Here is a 17260-nt window from a genome sequence, read left to right as displayed (position 1 = left end):
TCAAACCCACCCACCTGTAGGCGGCGCCGTTGAGTTCCGGGTGGACCGGGGGCTGGTCCACGACGGCCCAGGGCGCCGTGCTGACGAAGAACTCCTTGTTGACGCAGTTTCGCAAGCCGTCGGGAATGCGGCCTGCAAACCGACAACGGCGGCTTGACTACATTTGATGGGGTTCTGCGCGGGTCGCGCGGGGGCGGTACCGACCCGTGATGGCTCTTCGGATCTCGGTGGCGGCGGCTTCTCGCATTTCCAGAGAGGCTTGCTCGCTGTACCAGGCCGTGTGAGGTGTGCAGATCAGGTTGGGGGCGTCTTTCAGGGGCCCTTGAGCAAAACTGGACACAAAACATTGGGCTGATTTTCATACAGTGGCGACATCGACACTACGCGGTGGTGGTGGTGGTGGGGGTGGGGGTGACCCCCCCGCCCCCCCAGGCCCCATATACAGTCGTACGAGTACGTTGAGCGCTAAAACTATTTCAGTTCTCGTCGGCCGAAAGACTGACCTGAAGGGTTCGGTCTCGTGGACGTCCAAGGCGGCCCCGCGTATCCGGCCCTCCTTCAGGGCCTGGGCCAGCGCCTTCTCGTCCACCAGGCCGCCGCGGGCCGTGTTCACCAGGAACGCGCCCTGACGCATCTGCGGAGCAAAAAAGAAAGAAAAAAAAAAAATCTATCTACGGTACGTATAAATATCTGCTTGCGAGTTGTGGCGACAGGAAAAAACAGGAATGTGCTGCAATTCCACCGACGGTCCAACAGGTGGCGCCCTGCACGATGGCAAAAGGCTCAGATCATTTTTGCAAGAATACGAGACTCAGATATGAAATGTTTCACAAAAATATTTGGAATAATTACATTACAAATATTGGATTTTTTTTCTTGAATATTAGAAAAAACTATTTAATCCTACATAAAAAATATAACTATTGGATAAAAATAATTCATCCTACATGAAAAATATACAAGTACACACATTTAAAAAAAATTGACAAAAACGTATTAGACGAAAATACAGACAAAAAGCCTTTATGAATAAGTCAAAGTAAAGTGGAAAATAAAACCAAAAATACAAATGTTAAAGTTAATAATAATAAAGACAAAAATACGTGACCAAAAAATAAATAAAATTGGGTAAAAATTTGGTAAAATATATTTTGAAAAATATAACCAAAATCCAACCTCAACAATAGGGAAAAATACAGTTTTTACATTATATATATATCTTTCTAGTGGGGCGGCACGGTGGATCAGCTGGTAAAGCGACCCGGGTTTGATCCACCCGTGTGGAGCGCTCCGCTTTCCTCCCACACCCCAAAAACATGCAACATTTATTGGACACTAAATGGCCCCAAGGTGTGATTATGAGTGCGCCTGCCGCGATTGGCTGGCGACCAGTTCAGGGTGTACCAGTGACAGCTGGGATAGGCTGCGGCACTTTCCGCGACCCTCGTGAGGATAAGTGGCAAAGAGTGGTTTTTTTTTTTTTTTCCTACCTGTTTGATGGTGAAGTCGTTGATGAGGTGGTGGTTGTGCTCGTTGAGGTTGCAGTGCAGGGAGACGCAGTCGCTCTGGTACAGGAGATCCTGCAGCGTGTAGACGCGCTGCACGCCCAGCGAGCGCTCCAGGCCGTCCTGCAGGTACGGGTCGTAGAAGATCACGTTGAAGCCGAACACCTTGGCGCGCACCGCCACCGCCTGCCCCGAACGACCTGACCCCACGGCGGAGAGCGGCGTGGGGGTGGTGGGAGTACAGTAGAAATCCTCGTCATTGTCATCATCACCGCAGGACAGTTTAAAAAAAAAAAAAAAAAAAAATTAGAGCACAGGTGTCTGTCGGGCTCAAGGCCCGACGCGCGGTTTTATCATACGTCATGAATCGTAACACAGATATTGCAAAGCCTTTTTGTTCAATAGTGAAAAAAAACCTTTACCCTTTGATTTCCGATTCCAAAACCAGTTCGTAAATTTCATGTGTAAATACGGCTAAAGATTTTTATGGTTTCACGGTCCATAAGAGGAAAAGCCGAAGCACAACGTGGCCCTCGACAAAAATGACTTGGACAACCCTGTATTAGAGGATTTTTTTTTTTTTTTTTTTTTTCAAAAACAATAAAAACAAAAAAACAAATGTATTCACGGAAAAAGTATGAATGCGAGAAAATGATCAAATATTAGCTGAAAATCACTTCGTTATCTGGCAATACTTAGCTGAAAATAAGAGAGCAAAATGTTGTGTATTTAAGGCTTTCCACAAGTACACAATGCAAAACGCCATAGACGGGCGAACAAAAAGCCTCACACCAGGACTGAGACTGGCATTGGAGCTCACCGAAACCGATGAGGCCCAGCGTCTCCCCCCGGATGCGCGCGGCGCCGGACGCCACCTCGCGGATCTGCTCCACGCTCTGGACCCGCGTCCCCTCCCGGAGAGCCTGGTAGAGCCAAGTGTTCCGTCGGTAGAGGTTGAGGACGTGGCACAGCGTGGAGTCGGCCGTCTCCTCCACGGCCGCCGACGGGATGTTGCACACGGCGATGCCTGCCGAGAAAAAACTAAATCCTGATGTATGCACCGGCGCAGTTTTGCATTCCTCCTCATCATCATTTTCAGTATTTTACTCATATCACATATATCGTTGTGTAATCTGCCAATCCCGGTTATGGTCGCCGGAGCCCATCCCAGCTACAGAACACAACCAAGGCCAAAGTCGGGCAAAAGTACCGCTACACCATCGGATCAGCGGCGGCGTCGCAGCGTATCGGTACCGAGCTCTCCGGCGGCTTTAATGTCGATGTTGTCGTAGCCGCTGCCGATGCGGATGATGATCCGCAGCGCTTTGAACTTCTCCAGGTCCTCCCTGGTCAGGGTGATGGTGTGGTACATCATGGCCCCCACCGCCTCGTTCAGCACCTGCCCACCCAACAGGAGCGCGTCAAGTCCAGTCCAGTTCGCACATGAGCTCTTTTACTTTTACACCGCCTTCTCCTGTTTTTGCCTCAACGCAGTGGACATCGTGTGCAGTTTCATACAAATTCTCTGTCGGCCTTGACGTTCTTCACGAAGGATGAAGAATGTGTCTGAGTAATGTCATACTGTTTGTCTACATGTGTTTCTGCATTGTTTGTGTTCTAAAATCCAACAAAAGCATTATCGTGTGATATTGACGCTAATTTCATGAACCGCTAAATGATGTCTTGCACTGCTTGTTATCATGAAGGAAGCGGATTTAAATCAGGCAAAGTGTAAACGTTTTAGAGGAAAAGACAACAACAAAAAAAAAAATAGCTTTTGCCCCCCCCCCCCCCGAATTTGACTAAAAACGACGCTTGCAAATGAGCATCAAAACATTTGATTGTTGTGATTTTCTTCCACTTGTGTCCAGTGATCAAAACTCTTGCATGATAAACCATATCAAGTCATACATCAAATGAAAGATCTTGATCTGGGCTTTCCATAACTGTAAATATGTTTTCAGTCTGCCCACATTTGATGATGCTGTGATGACAATTATGCTTGGTTTTTCCTTTATTTGATAAATCTATGCTTATTGTGGCTTTGTGGCCATCAAAACATATCCGTCCGTCTACATGTCAAGATAACATCCCAGCAACGTTAAATTTGAACCGTTCTGCAATTTCCGTCCGACGTTCAAAAATCAAATTGTTCCAATACCACATCGAGTCGCACGTCCAATGAAAGACTCCGAGTTGGACTTCCCAAATATGTCAAGATTTTGACAGTTTGCCCTTTTGTGATGAGATCATTTGAAAGCAACTTTGTTCCAATTTGTGAGTGCAGAGTGAGGCAGATAAGCGCAAAATGTCTCATCTGGCTCACTCCTCTCACCTCGTGCTGGTCTTTTTCCGCTCAATTTCTTTGTTATCGGAGTGCCCCCCCCCCCCCCCCCCCCGCAAATATAATGGAGACTTTCAATCTCCAGCACCTCCTCCGGCTATCGCCGTAACGCACATTACGGCAAACTGCCGAGGTGCACATTACCGCCATGTTTTCCCTGATAAGACCCCGTAAAAACAACAACAAAAAAGGTCTGCAGGTCTTTGATCGAATGGAAGCAGCTCCATGCAAACGCTCGCCTCGGCTTCTTTTGTTTTTCATATATCCCACTTTCATTTTAAAAAAAAAAAAATGTAGCACCGTCTGCAAGATGCAGCAACAGATAGCAGCTTCCCATCTCGGAGGCCGTGTATTGTTTTTGCGCCAATAAAAAAAAAAAAAAAAAAAGTAATTACGGCGCAGCGGGGCCGCGCCATTAAAACGTTGCCGTCTGGCGACGCTTCCCCGGCCGGCGGACGCAAACGTAGTGAAGGTAGAAAAAATAATATTAAAAATATCAGGACAATACGGACGTGGGCATTTAGAAAAGAGGATTTGGCGATAAAACAAAAAGAAAATCAATCAATCGGGTAACATGAGCAAATAAAGGTCAATAAAAAGGAGAAATTAACATTTTAAAGCATAATGTTAGAAGTATGAAATATTGCCTCATGTTTACCCTCGTGTTTATGCGTTCATCTTAAAAAAAAAAAAACTGACTTCATTCTTGTCATTTTTTTATTGTAGCTTTGTGCTCATCACATTATGAGAATTATTCCTCTTAATACATAAAACATCTATATTTGTAATAAATCTCTTATTGCCTTTGTTATCACAAGATTAAACGTTCAGTTTTTTTTCGCATCCATAAAAAACGCAAACAATGCCTTCCTTCTTGTAATATTCAAACGTTATTCTCATATCTTTGATTAATTTATAAAAGCTGATTTTATTGTAATTTTATGACTTTGCTTCCATAACATGTTTAATATAAACCAAACATTTTTTAACCAATCAACTGTTTTTTTTGTTTTCAAATACATCCATAAACTTTATTATATCAATTATCACTTTTGTCTCATAGTATTGAAAAAGTTAGTGGAGACTTTTTTTTTTTTAAATTCTTGTAAGGTTACAATTTTATTGTCTGAAAATGATGAATAACTTGGCAATTTTTTTCCGTTTTTGTGTTATTTCATCTGTGAAATGCTACATGAATCCATACCATGTTTGTTAAGACATTTTTAGCGACGACGACGATACCTTCTCGTGAATCTCCTGCGTGGACTGCGCGTCGCAGAAGGCGACGGTGGCCAAGTCCTTGAGGATGGGCATCTCCACCGTGCAGTCGCGCCCGTCCAGCAGCGCCACCAGGGGGCGGGGGTGCATGGGCCCGTTCATGATTTGGGGCCGGATACCTGGACCACAAATTAAAAAAAAAAAAAAAAGGGGGGGGGGTGGGGGGTTCAGCCACAATTGTTCTTTCTCCAGCGAGTTAGAAGCCCACATTTTCCCAAAATGGATTTCAATGCTTTTTGCCAATAATTGTCAGCTCGCTATTTGCGGCGCACTTAAATGAGTGTCTTTGATGTCGCCAAATAGTGAGCCGACTTTTGTCAAACTCGACGAATCGCTCAATGAAATAAACATTCGTTGAAATATCGGTCCAACTTGAAACATTTTGACATGAAGTGTAGGCTGACGTGCAACCGAAATGTTTCGGATAATAGGCGTATGTAGGCCTTTATGTTGCGAGATTATTTTTAAAAAAATAACATTAAAAAAAAAAGACCACAACGTGATATGAGCATGATAATAATAATAATAAAAAAAAAAAAAAAACATAACACAAGCCGTTAGCTTGAAGCGCTCCCAGGAGATGAAAATGAAGAATGTGGAAGGAAGGAAGGAAGGGAGGGAGGGAGGGAGGACAGAAGGAGGGAGGCAAACTGCAGAGGACGAAAAGGAGGCGAAAGGGAGCGTAGGTGTCGTCTCTCATCCCGTTGCCATGGTGATCACTCAACTGGCTTGGTCTGCCACTTTAAAAGCACTTTTATTTGATTTCTGGGGGCGGGTCGCGAGCATCCAGCTGACGACCGGCCTTCCTCGCGTCTCTCAACACGGCGGGGAAGGCGAGGCGCAGAGAGCGATCTGTGAGCGACATCACGGCGAATACAAATGGCGGCGGCGCCGGGTCAAGACGGGGCGGTGAATGGCGACAAACGGGCGTAGCACCAAAACGCTCGCTGGTCGCTGAGAAAAAGCCGACGTGTGAGCGTAGTGCGGCTAGCACCTACGTACGGGCCTCGCCCCACGTAGAGTAAGTATAGCTAATGCGCACAATCATAAAAATACGGTTTGGCCAGGAATATGGAACAAAAGCAAGTAAAGAGCAACGCTCAACTTGAGTTTCTACAACCTGGAGAACACTGCAGCAGAAAGCACCGTGACGCTTTGCGCTGCCTACAACCCCAAGACCGCCACCGCCTAACGGTTTAGCCGGCAAATCGGCCACCTTTAGGACCTCTGAACGTGGGGGACTTGTATCATGAGGCTCAAGCCGTGTACTGGTCTACCGAGTGTTGATGGTGACCTCAAGTGGACACATACACAATTGCACCTGCACCAAATAATAAAACATCTATACATATCAAAATGTTTGTGCATTTTGGATCACTTAAGCGAGTTTCTGGGTCAAATACCGATCAAGTATTCTTACGCCAAACTGACAACAAACACGGTCATGACTTTTTCTGAACCCCTCAATGCATCTGTTTTGACTCTTTTCAATCCAAAGAGGAAGATTCGTCCTTACCAAAAAGAGTCGATTTCAACGAGTATTGATTTCATTTAAATCCAGTTGGACTTGGAAGTTACGAGCACGGGAATTCGCCTGATGTGCTTTATCCAAATCCCAAGTAGAGCTTGACAAAGTGTTGAAAAAAAAAAAAAAAAAACGAGCAGCGTTGACCGTAAGAGCCTTGAGTGTACGCGTGACTCATGCAGAAGAGTTTGAGTCTCTCCCTCTCCTTTCCTCGCCTCGCCGGGTTCACCGCGAGCAGGTTGCGACGGCGCCGCAGGTGAAATACGCCGACCCCGCTGAATTCACGCAACGTCGTTGCGCTTTTCCCGCCGGCTGCGCTTGTTACTCGACCGTTGCCTCACCGCCGCAGATGTTCGCGCAAGAAGTCGGCAGCTGTCGCGGCGCCGCCTGCCAAGGGGACCGCATCGGTACAAAACGCAAAAGTACGACTCGTGGGAGTGGCCCTTTATGAGGTCGCGTTTCCAACGACTGAGGTAAACTTTGGCCAATCCTCCGTCCACATCCTGGCAAAACGTAGCTAAAAAAAAAAAAAAAAAAAAAAAACACTCGCTGAAAACCGCACACACAGCAAACTCCCGTTAAACGTGAGGGATACGTTCCAAAACCATCCCTAGTTTTACCGCTTCCGTACACTTTAAACACGTTGTAAACAGCATAAAACAAAACCTGCGCCTTTAAAAGGCGGGCCTGTGTGTGAGTGTCTACGCGTGAGCGGTGGCCAACAGCAGCTCGCTGAAATGTAGATTTCAATTTCCACATGTGGGGGGCTTTAGGGTAAGGAAGTACGGTGGTACCTTGACTCACAAAGCTTTTAAGAACTGAAATTCCAATAACTTGTTCAAGAAGAAAAAAAATAATACACAATGTGTACTGATTGCAACCGTCAAAACTTTCACTACATTCCTGGTAATCTACTTTCAATGGCCTCGGTCGCGAATCGCTTGCCATTATTAGGGAATGGCCGCTTTTGGTCGAGCGTCACGAGACCCTCGTCAGTTCGACGCTACTACTCCCTCCGCTCGCGTGGAAGTCGAGTCGGACGGTTGCTGCCGCTGCCCTCGGTGGAGCCAGCAACACTTAGTCAGAGTCTGGCGTTTCCATTACGTGGCCGGCCTTTTCCTACCACTGTGAGGCGGGGGGGGGGGGGGGGGGGGGGGGGACCACATTTACGAGCAGACGAGTTCTCCGTCGTATTATCTTCATCTGCTGCTGACGGTTGCCTAGCAACCGCAAGCCGCCCGTCGCAGGTGGCCGCCGCCGGCTGGATGGTGGCCGACCGCGCTGAGCTGAAACAGGAACTGCTAACATCGCGGGGAGAACGCCAAAACCGAGCAACCGACGCCGGTCCGACCGGAGCTGCCAATTCACACCGTACGAAATCGAAAATGGAAGCTCCGCCCCTTGAGCATTAGCGGGGGCATTACAACGAGCGTTAACGACGAAATAAGTGAGCTAACGACGTTTACGCGTGCAACTTGTTGTGTAAACAAGTTCCGGAGTGCAGCAGACGCGTCACGTCGTACTTTATCCTCTTGTGGAAGTGTGAAATGATCTCAAAACTTTGCACATTCTTTTTTTTTTTTGCCTTTTACATTTTTTTTTCCTTCCTGGCTTAACTTTTACATCGAGCGCCGCGTGTGGAAAAATGATCAGCGAAAGCGCTTCCAGGAAGAGATTTTTGCGTCTACTTTTCGTTGTAATGGAATTATCGGAAGAATTCTTCAAGGAAGCCCTTTCCGGACCTTTCCTTCCTGGGGAACTTCCCCCCCCCCCCCCCCCGGAAGGAAGGACTTCATTTCACGTGACTGTGTGACCTCACCTATTTGCAATTCATCATTTGCAGCTATTTTTAAATGGCAAATGTATCGTCTGTTATTCGCTCCCAAAATCGGCTACTCGCTGATCTCACCCTTTTTCCTCGTAGACTCAAACGAGAGCCCTGTCAAAAGTAGTGCTTTGGCGCCGTCTTGGCGTTTCGATGAGCTACATTATATATTTTGAGTCCTTTTTGCCTGACGTTGGCTTCTTTTTGCCGGTTTTCCCACACCGACGAGTGCTGGCTTGCAAACGTCGGGCGCCACACACACTTTCGTGACCGCTGCAGCACAAGATGTGCGCTCGGGTTCCGCTCTCACACACTCACGCAGCGATGTTTCCTCCGCCTTTATTCCGTCAGTTCCGACCTCCAGTCTGGCGAATTACTCGTTTTTAAAAGGAGAAAAGCCTCCGTCAGGCGGTGGCGGCGAGATGTCACCGCATGTGGTTTTTGGGAGTGCATGTGCGTTGGTGAGTAAGCGTCCTTTGTTGGCTGTCACCCCCCCCCCCCACCCCCGGAAGGAAGGACTTCATTTCACGTGACTGTGTGACCTCACCTATTTGCAATTCATCATTTGCAGCTATTTTTAAATGGCAAATGTATCGTCTGTTATTCGCTCCCAAAATCGGCTACTCGCTGATCTCACCCTTTTTCCTCGTAGACTCAAACGAGAGCCCTGTCAAAAGTAGTGCTTTGGCGCCGTCTTGGCGTTTCGATGAGCTACATTATATATTTTGAGTCCTTTTTGCCTGACGTTGGCTTCTTTTTGCCGGTTTTCCCACACCGACGAGTGCTGGCTTGCAAACGTCGGGCGCCACACACACTTTCGTGACCGCTGCAGCACAAGATGTGCGCTCGGGTTCCGCTCTCACACACTCACGCAGCGATGTTTCCGCCTTTATTCCGTCAGTTCCGACCTCCAGTCTGGCGAATTACTCGTTTTTAAAAGGAGAAAAGCCTCCGTCAGGCGGTGGCGGCGAGATGTCACCGCATGTGGTTTTTGGGAGTGCATGTGCGTTGGTGAGTAAGCGTCCTTTGTTGGCTGTCACCCCCCCCCCACCCCAAAAAAAAAAAAAAAAAAAGTGGTACACAAAGGCCGCTTGTCCCACGCGGTGCCCCACCCGGCTGGCCGCCACACCGCTGCGAAGAAATTGAAGCCATGTGGAACAAAAGCTAATGTCAACAGCCTCGGCGCGCCTCGACCCCGCCAAGTTACGAGCCAGGAAGTGAGCGCTGAGCGTTAGCGAGTGGAGATGACAACACGGTGACCCGGAACCCCCCCACCCCCCCCCCCCAAGCCTCCCATCGCGCATGCCGGACTTTCTTTGACATCCAGTAAAGAAAACAGGAAACATGCCGCTTGCCTGGAAAATGTTGCCGCCACATTCTTCCTCGTGTTTATAAACGACGCATGGCGGGGGGAGAAAAAAAACGCGGTTGAGGGTGGGGTGGGGTGGGGGGGGTATAAACCCCAAAAAGTGGAAAACCAATAATCCAAAAGACGACAGCCCCCCACCCCCGCTGGTCCCCCCCCCCCTCGTCTGGGGGGGGGGGATCACTCAGATAGCAGCCGCATCATCTCGGCCACGATGTCAACTTGAAGACAGACGATGCGAATTTTTGTCCTTTGAACAATCTCGCAATGGCCGTTTGCTCCTCGGGCGTCCGTTCGTCGCTGACCGCCACATCGGGTCTGGACCTGCTCCGGCGGCACGATCCCTTCCCCTCCTCCTACCGTTTCCCCTCCTGGACGCTTTTTCGGTGTATGTTTTATTTCGGATCCGGACTGGTCCCTCCCCTCCTCTTCCCTCCCCTCACACGCACACCCCTCTGCCTCTCCATTATTTGGTTTGCTCCTCTCCGGCTTTTTTTTCTTCTTCCCGATTTCCGAAGCCACAAAAGTGGCATTGCAAGCAAAAGGAATCTGTTGGCTGAAGGAAGTCAAACTCAAAGATTTGTAGACAGTTGAAAAAAAAAAAACAAAAACAAAAAAAAAACTTGTTTCTCATTGTAATGAGGAAGTTACTCATTGTAATGACAAACTAGTCCATTGTGTGTGTGCATGTATAAAAGACCCTTATTCATTTCAGTTCGCATTTCTAGGTAACAATGACTGACTTATCTTCTTTGAGTTGACAGATAAGGGTATCAGGTATATCCCTTGATTTGAGGAAAGAGACCAAGTCCTCTTCTGTTGCCTTTGTCTAAGGCTGACATGTGCAAAACAAGTTGTAGTTCACGGCTACCTGAACCCAGGAAGCTACCACTCGCTAGCAGGTAAATAAGCTACGACCCAAAGGTGGACATTTCTCTTCACAATGAAAAATAAGTTGGTTTTTTTTTTTTTTTTTTCTTCCAATGTCCCTTCAGGGGCTCCGTAGCTTCCTGCATTCAGGTAGCCGTAAAGTACAACTTGCTTTGCGCATGTCAGATGAGAGAAAGGCAACAGAAGAGGACTTGGTCTCTTTCCTCAAAAACAAGGAATATACCTGACAGTGTTATCCAGCAACTCAAAAAAGATAAGTCAGTCATTGTTGCCTAGAAATGCAAACTGAAATGAATAAGGGTCTTTTATACATGCACACATGCAATGGAGTGGTTACTCGTTTTTTCTTTTCCAAATGTACCTTTAGGGGCTCCGTAGGAAGCTACCACAAGCTAGCAGGTAAATGAGCTACGACCCATAGGTAGACATTTGTCTATACTTACTCGTTACAATGAGAAGACAGAGAGGAGTGCTGTTAACAATGATGGCAGATTTTAATTACAATTTCACTTCCAAAGTTTGCGCCCTGCACGACTGTCAAAAATCACTGTAAAAATGGATCCGAGCATCTTTTCTTCTGAACCCTAAAATGGTTGTGATGGGCGCTGGCACAAAGTGTTCGCTGAGCGCAAACTCGCCCGCCCCCCACCCTCACCAAACGCTCGGCGGTCGGGGCTAATGGTGGCCAGATGGGGAAATTCTGACATGTCGCCCAAGCGTAGGTTTACTGTAAATTACCGCCCGTCCGCCCTTTCTTGGAAAGAAATCCAGCCGTGCGCTCCGAGGACGTCAACAAGTCTCCGCATTTGTTGCGAGCCCGAGCCGGGTCAGCTGCCGGGAGGCTCCGTGGACTTTTGGCCCCGGCGACGCGTCGACAAATTGTCCGAGTCGTGTTTTCGCGCGGGGGGGGGGGGGGCGCTTCGTCTTTAACCCCGGCTAATTATACCGTAAGCGGCCTTTTCTCGCAACCTCGCAAAGTTGGCAGGCGAAGCGCCGGCCGGGCCCGCTTCAATCCGCTTAAGGCACTTAAAGAGATTTGAAGAAAAGCAAGTGCGGCTCTTCGGCTGGCCCGCACCAAGACCTGACCCGCTTTCTCATTTATTTCCTGGTATGTATTTACACAGGAGGCCGAGGGGTCTTATCCGCTGTGAGGCACCTGCTGACCCCCCCGCAGCCCTAACACCGCCACCTCCAGATCGGACCGCGTCCAGATAACACGCCTGAGTCAACAGGGCCTCTTTCCTTTCCTTTCCTTTCCTTTCATTCTCAATAGATTCTGTTCGCCAAGGAAAATCGGACATTTTTTTCCAGCTTTATCCTTAAAAGGCTACGAATTGTAATTGGGGAAAAAAAAAAAATTCAACTACATTTTTGTTTAAACAAAGTATGTAAAAAAAAAAAAAACTAGTTTTTGCTCACAAAATATGGTCGTCATTGGAATATGAAAACAAAAATGGTTTATGGGGGAAGACTGGAAGAGATGAGTGGTATTTATAATCATTTCAACAAGGGGGGGGGCAGTTTGAGATAAGAGTTTGAAATGAGGAGTGGAACAAATATAACTCATATCGCAAAGTATTGCAGTATGTGACGTTTATTTCTTGACATTACTGACTGTTTAAAAAAAAAAGCGCAGATAAAATCAAATCATATCAAGCAGTTTAATGGAGGATGCGCGGGGAGGGAGGGGGGTGTTGTCGAATGGCCAAGCCCCCTCCGCGGTGGCCTCTTTTAAAAATCGCTTGAGCTCATAAATTTAAACAATATTTTGCGGAAGTTGCGGAAACAGGAGACACGGGGGCCACGCCCGTCCCCGCCGCTGCGTCCAAATCGGACTGTCGGCTGCAGGTGGCCTCCAGATGTGGGGAGTCTGGGGAAGGGGGTCACTCTGGCACCCATTTAGGAGCCCCGGCCCCTCTTTTGTAGTGACGGGAGCCATCTGGCCGGGCAGGGACTTGCGGACCCCTCCCGACGTGAGCCCCCCCCACGCACATAATGCGTCCTGTCGCCCCCGCCCTCGCGATGCTGTCACACGGCTATTAAAGTGGGGGGGGGGGGGGGGACGGCGGCCCAGCTGCGCTCGAGCGCCGTCTGAATCCGACCTCCGAGAAGGCGGCCATCTTGACAGATGATATTTCACACGTTTCGCCATCCAAAAGATTACGCGGCTGCCGTTTTTTGGGGTCACCTGCCTGCGCGTGGTCGTCGCGTCAGCTCGCGGAAACAAAAGTGCGAGACGTTCTGCAATTAACACAAACGTCCTTCTAGAGATTTTCATGGTAATAACACTACATAAAGATTTTTTTAAAAAATAAATTGCGGGCGCAACTTGATTTTTTTTTTTTTTTTTCAAAAAATACACTTTTTTTCCCCGAAATAACAAACGAAATTATTTTGCTCTAATAAAAACTTTAAAAAATTTATTCTCTAAAAATCAAAAAGAGGACTTTTGTCTTTATGCCTTTACAAGATTTTAGATTTAAAAAAAAAACATCTACTTTTTGGGGATAGAAATATTTCTGTTTTCTAAAAATTTGGATTCTTATAAAATTCCAACCTTTGTGCTTAAAAAAAAGTGTAGACTAGATTTGGCAGATTTTTGTCCCCCCCCCAAAATCAGACTGAATCTGATCCAACGGACGTTTTCCTTGAAAAAAAATCCAATCAAGTTCTGACTGCGGTGTTAACGATCAGGACGATACGAGACGATAACATTTCGCACGGGAGTCGCCCGCTGTGTTTGTTGGCGACGCGTTGCATTGATTTTCCTGCAGATCAAACAGCGGGACATAAAAAAAAAAAAAAAGATGGGGGGGGGGGCGAACTACGACAAGGGCCACGGCAACCACGAAGTAGTACGTCAAAGCTACCCAACTAGTGGCCCGTTGTTTTCCTGCACCAAAAGATGACAGCACTACTCTCCCCCCCCCCCTTTTATCTGCAGCTTTTCATCTTCCTCTCTATCCCCCCCGGCCCCCTCCCATCCACTCGCTGGCCAGGACACAAAGGTAAATATGTGCACGGGGTAAAGTGATCGGTGCATCTTTCAAACAACCCGGCAGGGAAATGCGCCACTCCTTCCACTTTTTTTTTTTCCTTCTTCTTCTTCTATGAATTCACACGGAAAGAGAGAGAGAGAGAGAGAGACGGCGGTCGTGAATAAAACACACAAGGTTGGCCAACACTTCACAGAGGATATTCAATATCCATGAGCTTTTTCATTTCACACTGATGAATAATTCAGGGTGACCTGCCCACAACTGAGAGAAAGAAAGGAAGAAAGAGAGCGAAGGGGGGATGGAGGGAGGGAGCGAGAGACACTCCAAAAAAAAGAAGGACGGAGTTGGTGTGTCTGTTTTTGCAGCTGTTGCCATTTGACAAGCGCAGCGATAATGTGAAATGGCGGCAGGTAATTGGGGGGTGGGGGAGGTGGGGGCTCATGTTGAGGCTGCGACAGATTTCTGTGCGTATTTGCACAAAAAGTCAATTCTGGACTATCCCTGTCAAGAAATATGCGTTCTAAATACACCGTACATGTTTCAAGATGGCGGAACGGTGGACTCAGCTGGAAAGCCTCGCAGTTCTGAGGTCCTGGGTTCAATCCATGCATGTTCTCCCCGTGCCTGCCTGGGTTTTCTCCGGGTGGGCACTCCGGTTTCCTCCCACATCCCAAAAACATGCAACATTCATTGGACACTCTAAATTGCCCCTAGGTGTGATTGGTCAACTGATTGTTTGTCTCTATGTGAACCTGCGATTGGCTGGCGACAAGTTCAGGGTGTACCCCGCCTCCTGCCCATTTGACAGCTGGGATAGGCTCCAGCACTCCCCCGACCCTCATGAGGATAAGCGGCTAAGAAAATGGATGGATGAATGGTTTTCCTGATTTTTGGGGCGTGGCAAAAAACAGGGCCTAGTGACGCAATTGTGTGTCCCCCCCCCCCCCCCTTTATTAAATAAAAACCTGAGCGCCTTCGTTCACGGCGCAATTGCGACGTGCAGAGAGCGAACTAGCGACGCCTCCGGTCTGAAAACGCATCTTAGTTGGCACTTGCGAGTGTGCGGACATTGGACCGGAGAGAAAATCGGGACTTGGTAGACTGTTTTGCAACTCACAAAAATATTCCCCAAATATTACCAAAAAAAAAAAAAAAATGCCACCAACCGCGCGCGCACACACACACCACAACACAACTAGTAAAGCGGGGCTAGAAAAGCTGTTCCTCATGCGCTGAGCAGGGCTGGCCAGCGTCGCCAAAGTTGTTAATCCCCCCCCGCAATTCTCCGGGGGGAGGGGTCCGCCACCGCGAGAGGCTCGTTTTTTTGTGTAATGGGACAATCTGTGGCGCAACCTGCTATCAATGCCATATTCCGAAGAAAAAGGGTCAAGTAGCGCGGCATTGTGCAACGTTTGCCAGCTTCGGAAATCGGTTGCCATTTGCCGTATGCAGAAGATGGAGGGGGCGTGTGTTTGTCCCCGACACGGATGTAGGCTTTACTTTCTCGCCTTCACCTTCGGCCTAACACATAAGCGCCACTTAAGATGCCGGCGCGGCGAGATTCAGACGCATCTCCGAGATTGAGAACTCCGTGATCTTCGGGGAAGCGTAAATGTCGAACAGGTTGAACGTTTAGGAATATCGGCCTCGACGGAGGAAAAAAAGCTCGGTGAACACAGAATTGCTCGGGAGGATTTTCCAGCGACATTGCGGCAAGGGAGGCAAAATGCTTTCTTTTGGCTCGATGGCGGCTGCGCGTGCAACCCAATTTACGAGGTGCTCGAAGCTCAAAGTCAGCAGTCAGAGCCGTTTTGCTGAAGAGCAACAAGGCGCAAAAGGAAGAGAGGAAGTTTAAGGTCTGGTCCCTGCCGTGCTGCCGTCAGCTTGGACGCGGACCGACGCCTTCCCTGGTGCTGCTCAGGGGAAAAAATAAAAAGTGACATCTGGGCACTTGCGAGTATCCGTGCGCAGAAAGTCAAGCACAGTTTTGAAAAGGACATTTACAAAGATTTGACCAGCTTTCAAGTGTGAAAAGACACTACTTGACAAATCTTTTGGGGAAGGGAACATGCCGGCAGCAGCCTGGATTTGAACCCCTAACCTGAGAACTGTGAGGCTGACCCCCCCGCGACTTTTTACGCTGGGTTATGTAACTGTCAAAAGCAACGCTGACATGTCCCAGACATTTTTTTTTCCGCTTAAAAGATCTGCCATGTTTTGACAAATGTCCCAGGAAGTTCGGAATAACACACCTGGGCGCCGCGTCAAAAAAAGTCGTGGCTTGATATTTCCCTTATGGCACAAAAAGTTCCATCTTATGAAGCCCCGCCTCCCCAAACACACCACGCACATCCGCAAATACTCCAGCTAAGAAAAGCCTGGCAGAAGATCCTCAACGGATTATCTCCTCAAGGAAAGCGCGTGACGACACGCGATAAGCCAATTACGGGGGTCGGCTGACGTCACGTGACGTGGACGCTACCCACCTGCGCCTGCACCTGCACCGCCGCTCTGCGGGACGCCGCCGACGGACAACTCCATGGCCGAGGCGCGCTTCTCCCTACTTTGGATGGGAAGACGGGAACTGTTGCGACTAAGCCGGACTCGAGCGTTTAATGCCATTATTAACCCGGATTAGCCAACCAAGACAGCGCGTCGGCGGAGAACCCTCCCACCACCCCGCACTTGATACAGCCGTACAATCGCAACTTCCTTGAAAAGCCAATTCTGAGACCTGTACAAAGAGAACGTGAAAAAAACGGAGACGCACGTGGCACTCGACGGTGGCGGCAGCAATGGCTACACCCTGAAAATGCAGATTCCCGTTGTACAGACTGCTAGCACGACAGCTTTACGTCACCTCGCTATCAGTCATGACTGGATGTGCACCACAGGCAGAAAATATCATCATAATAACTTTATCTCCTCTATTCAAACACATACCAAAGTCAGCCTGCATTGAAATTCTGCTGCTTGTCACCTGAGGCGGCAGCATTTCATAAACAAGTCACCGAAATACGCTTGTCACATATAGTGAACACTCTGACGATAACAACTTATTATCATGTAATTATCCCGAGCTAATGCTGGTAGCAATCTTAGCTAATGCTAACCTCGAAAGGGTACTGCTTTGGCCGCTGTGTCAAAATCATTCTTTCACTTATTTGGCCATCGAGCTGATCACGCCACTTGTGTTTGAGCTTATTGTTCTCATCAATGGGGCGGATGTGCAAAACAAACTTAAGTTACACGTACAGACATAATTCCAGAAATAGGCAGAAACAAAGCTTTTCTGCGTTGTCTCATTTCGCACTTGACGGGTGAGCAATTACGCCAGAGACGCAACAATTTGTATACAAGCCAATAAAAAGTCAATTTCCATAAAACGTTCCCTTTAAAATGTACTCAAGTTTCACATTAGCATAACTCGTAAATCTCGATGACGTATTGTTGTGTGTGAGACGCTAACAAGTAATGTAAGGTCTCCCGAGTTAATCAATCACCGTGAGGGGAATAATACGTCGCGG

The 17260-nt window shown here is 48.0% G+C and overlaps 1 protein-coding gene across 7 annotated transcripts in view; it reads right to left on the bottom strand.

The window, feature by feature from the left end:
- The window catches only part of ctbp2l (C-terminal binding protein 2, like), a 57305-nt gene that overhangs the window by 3217 nt on the left and 36828 nt on the right, over window positions 1-17260 (bottom strand). For 6 of the 7 annotated variants that reach the window (XM_061809627.1, XM_061809628.1, XM_061809629.1 and 3 more), the window contains 7 exons: window positions 5092-5246; window positions 2760-2904; window positions 2326-2532; window positions 1491-1705; window positions 504-634; window positions 205-332; window positions 15-132 (listed from right to left, as the gene is read on the bottom strand). In XM_061809627.1, coding sequence (XP_061665611.1) covers window positions 15-132; window positions 205-332; window positions 504-634; window positions 1491-1705; window positions 2326-2532; window positions 2760-2904; window positions 5092-5246 — 1099 coding nt within the window. Of the gene's footprint in view, window positions 1-14; window positions 133-204; window positions 333-503; window positions 635-1490; window positions 1706-2325; window positions 2533-2759; window positions 2905-5091; window positions 5247-9832; window positions 10209-17260 lie in introns of those variants that run through there. The other variant, XM_061809631.1, reaches the window with a different exon arrangement.

This window comes from Syngnathoides biaculeatus, chromosome 22 (assembly GCF_019802595.1).
Source record: "Syngnathoides biaculeatus isolate LvHL_M chromosome 22, ASM1980259v1, whole genome shotgun sequence".
Lineage (NCBI taxonomy): Eukaryota > Metazoa > Chordata > Actinopteri > Syngnathiformes > Syngnathidae > Syngnathoides > Syngnathoides biaculeatus.
Note: the sequence above shows the minus strand (reverse complement) of the source record. Positions and strands in the feature narration are given on the sequence as shown.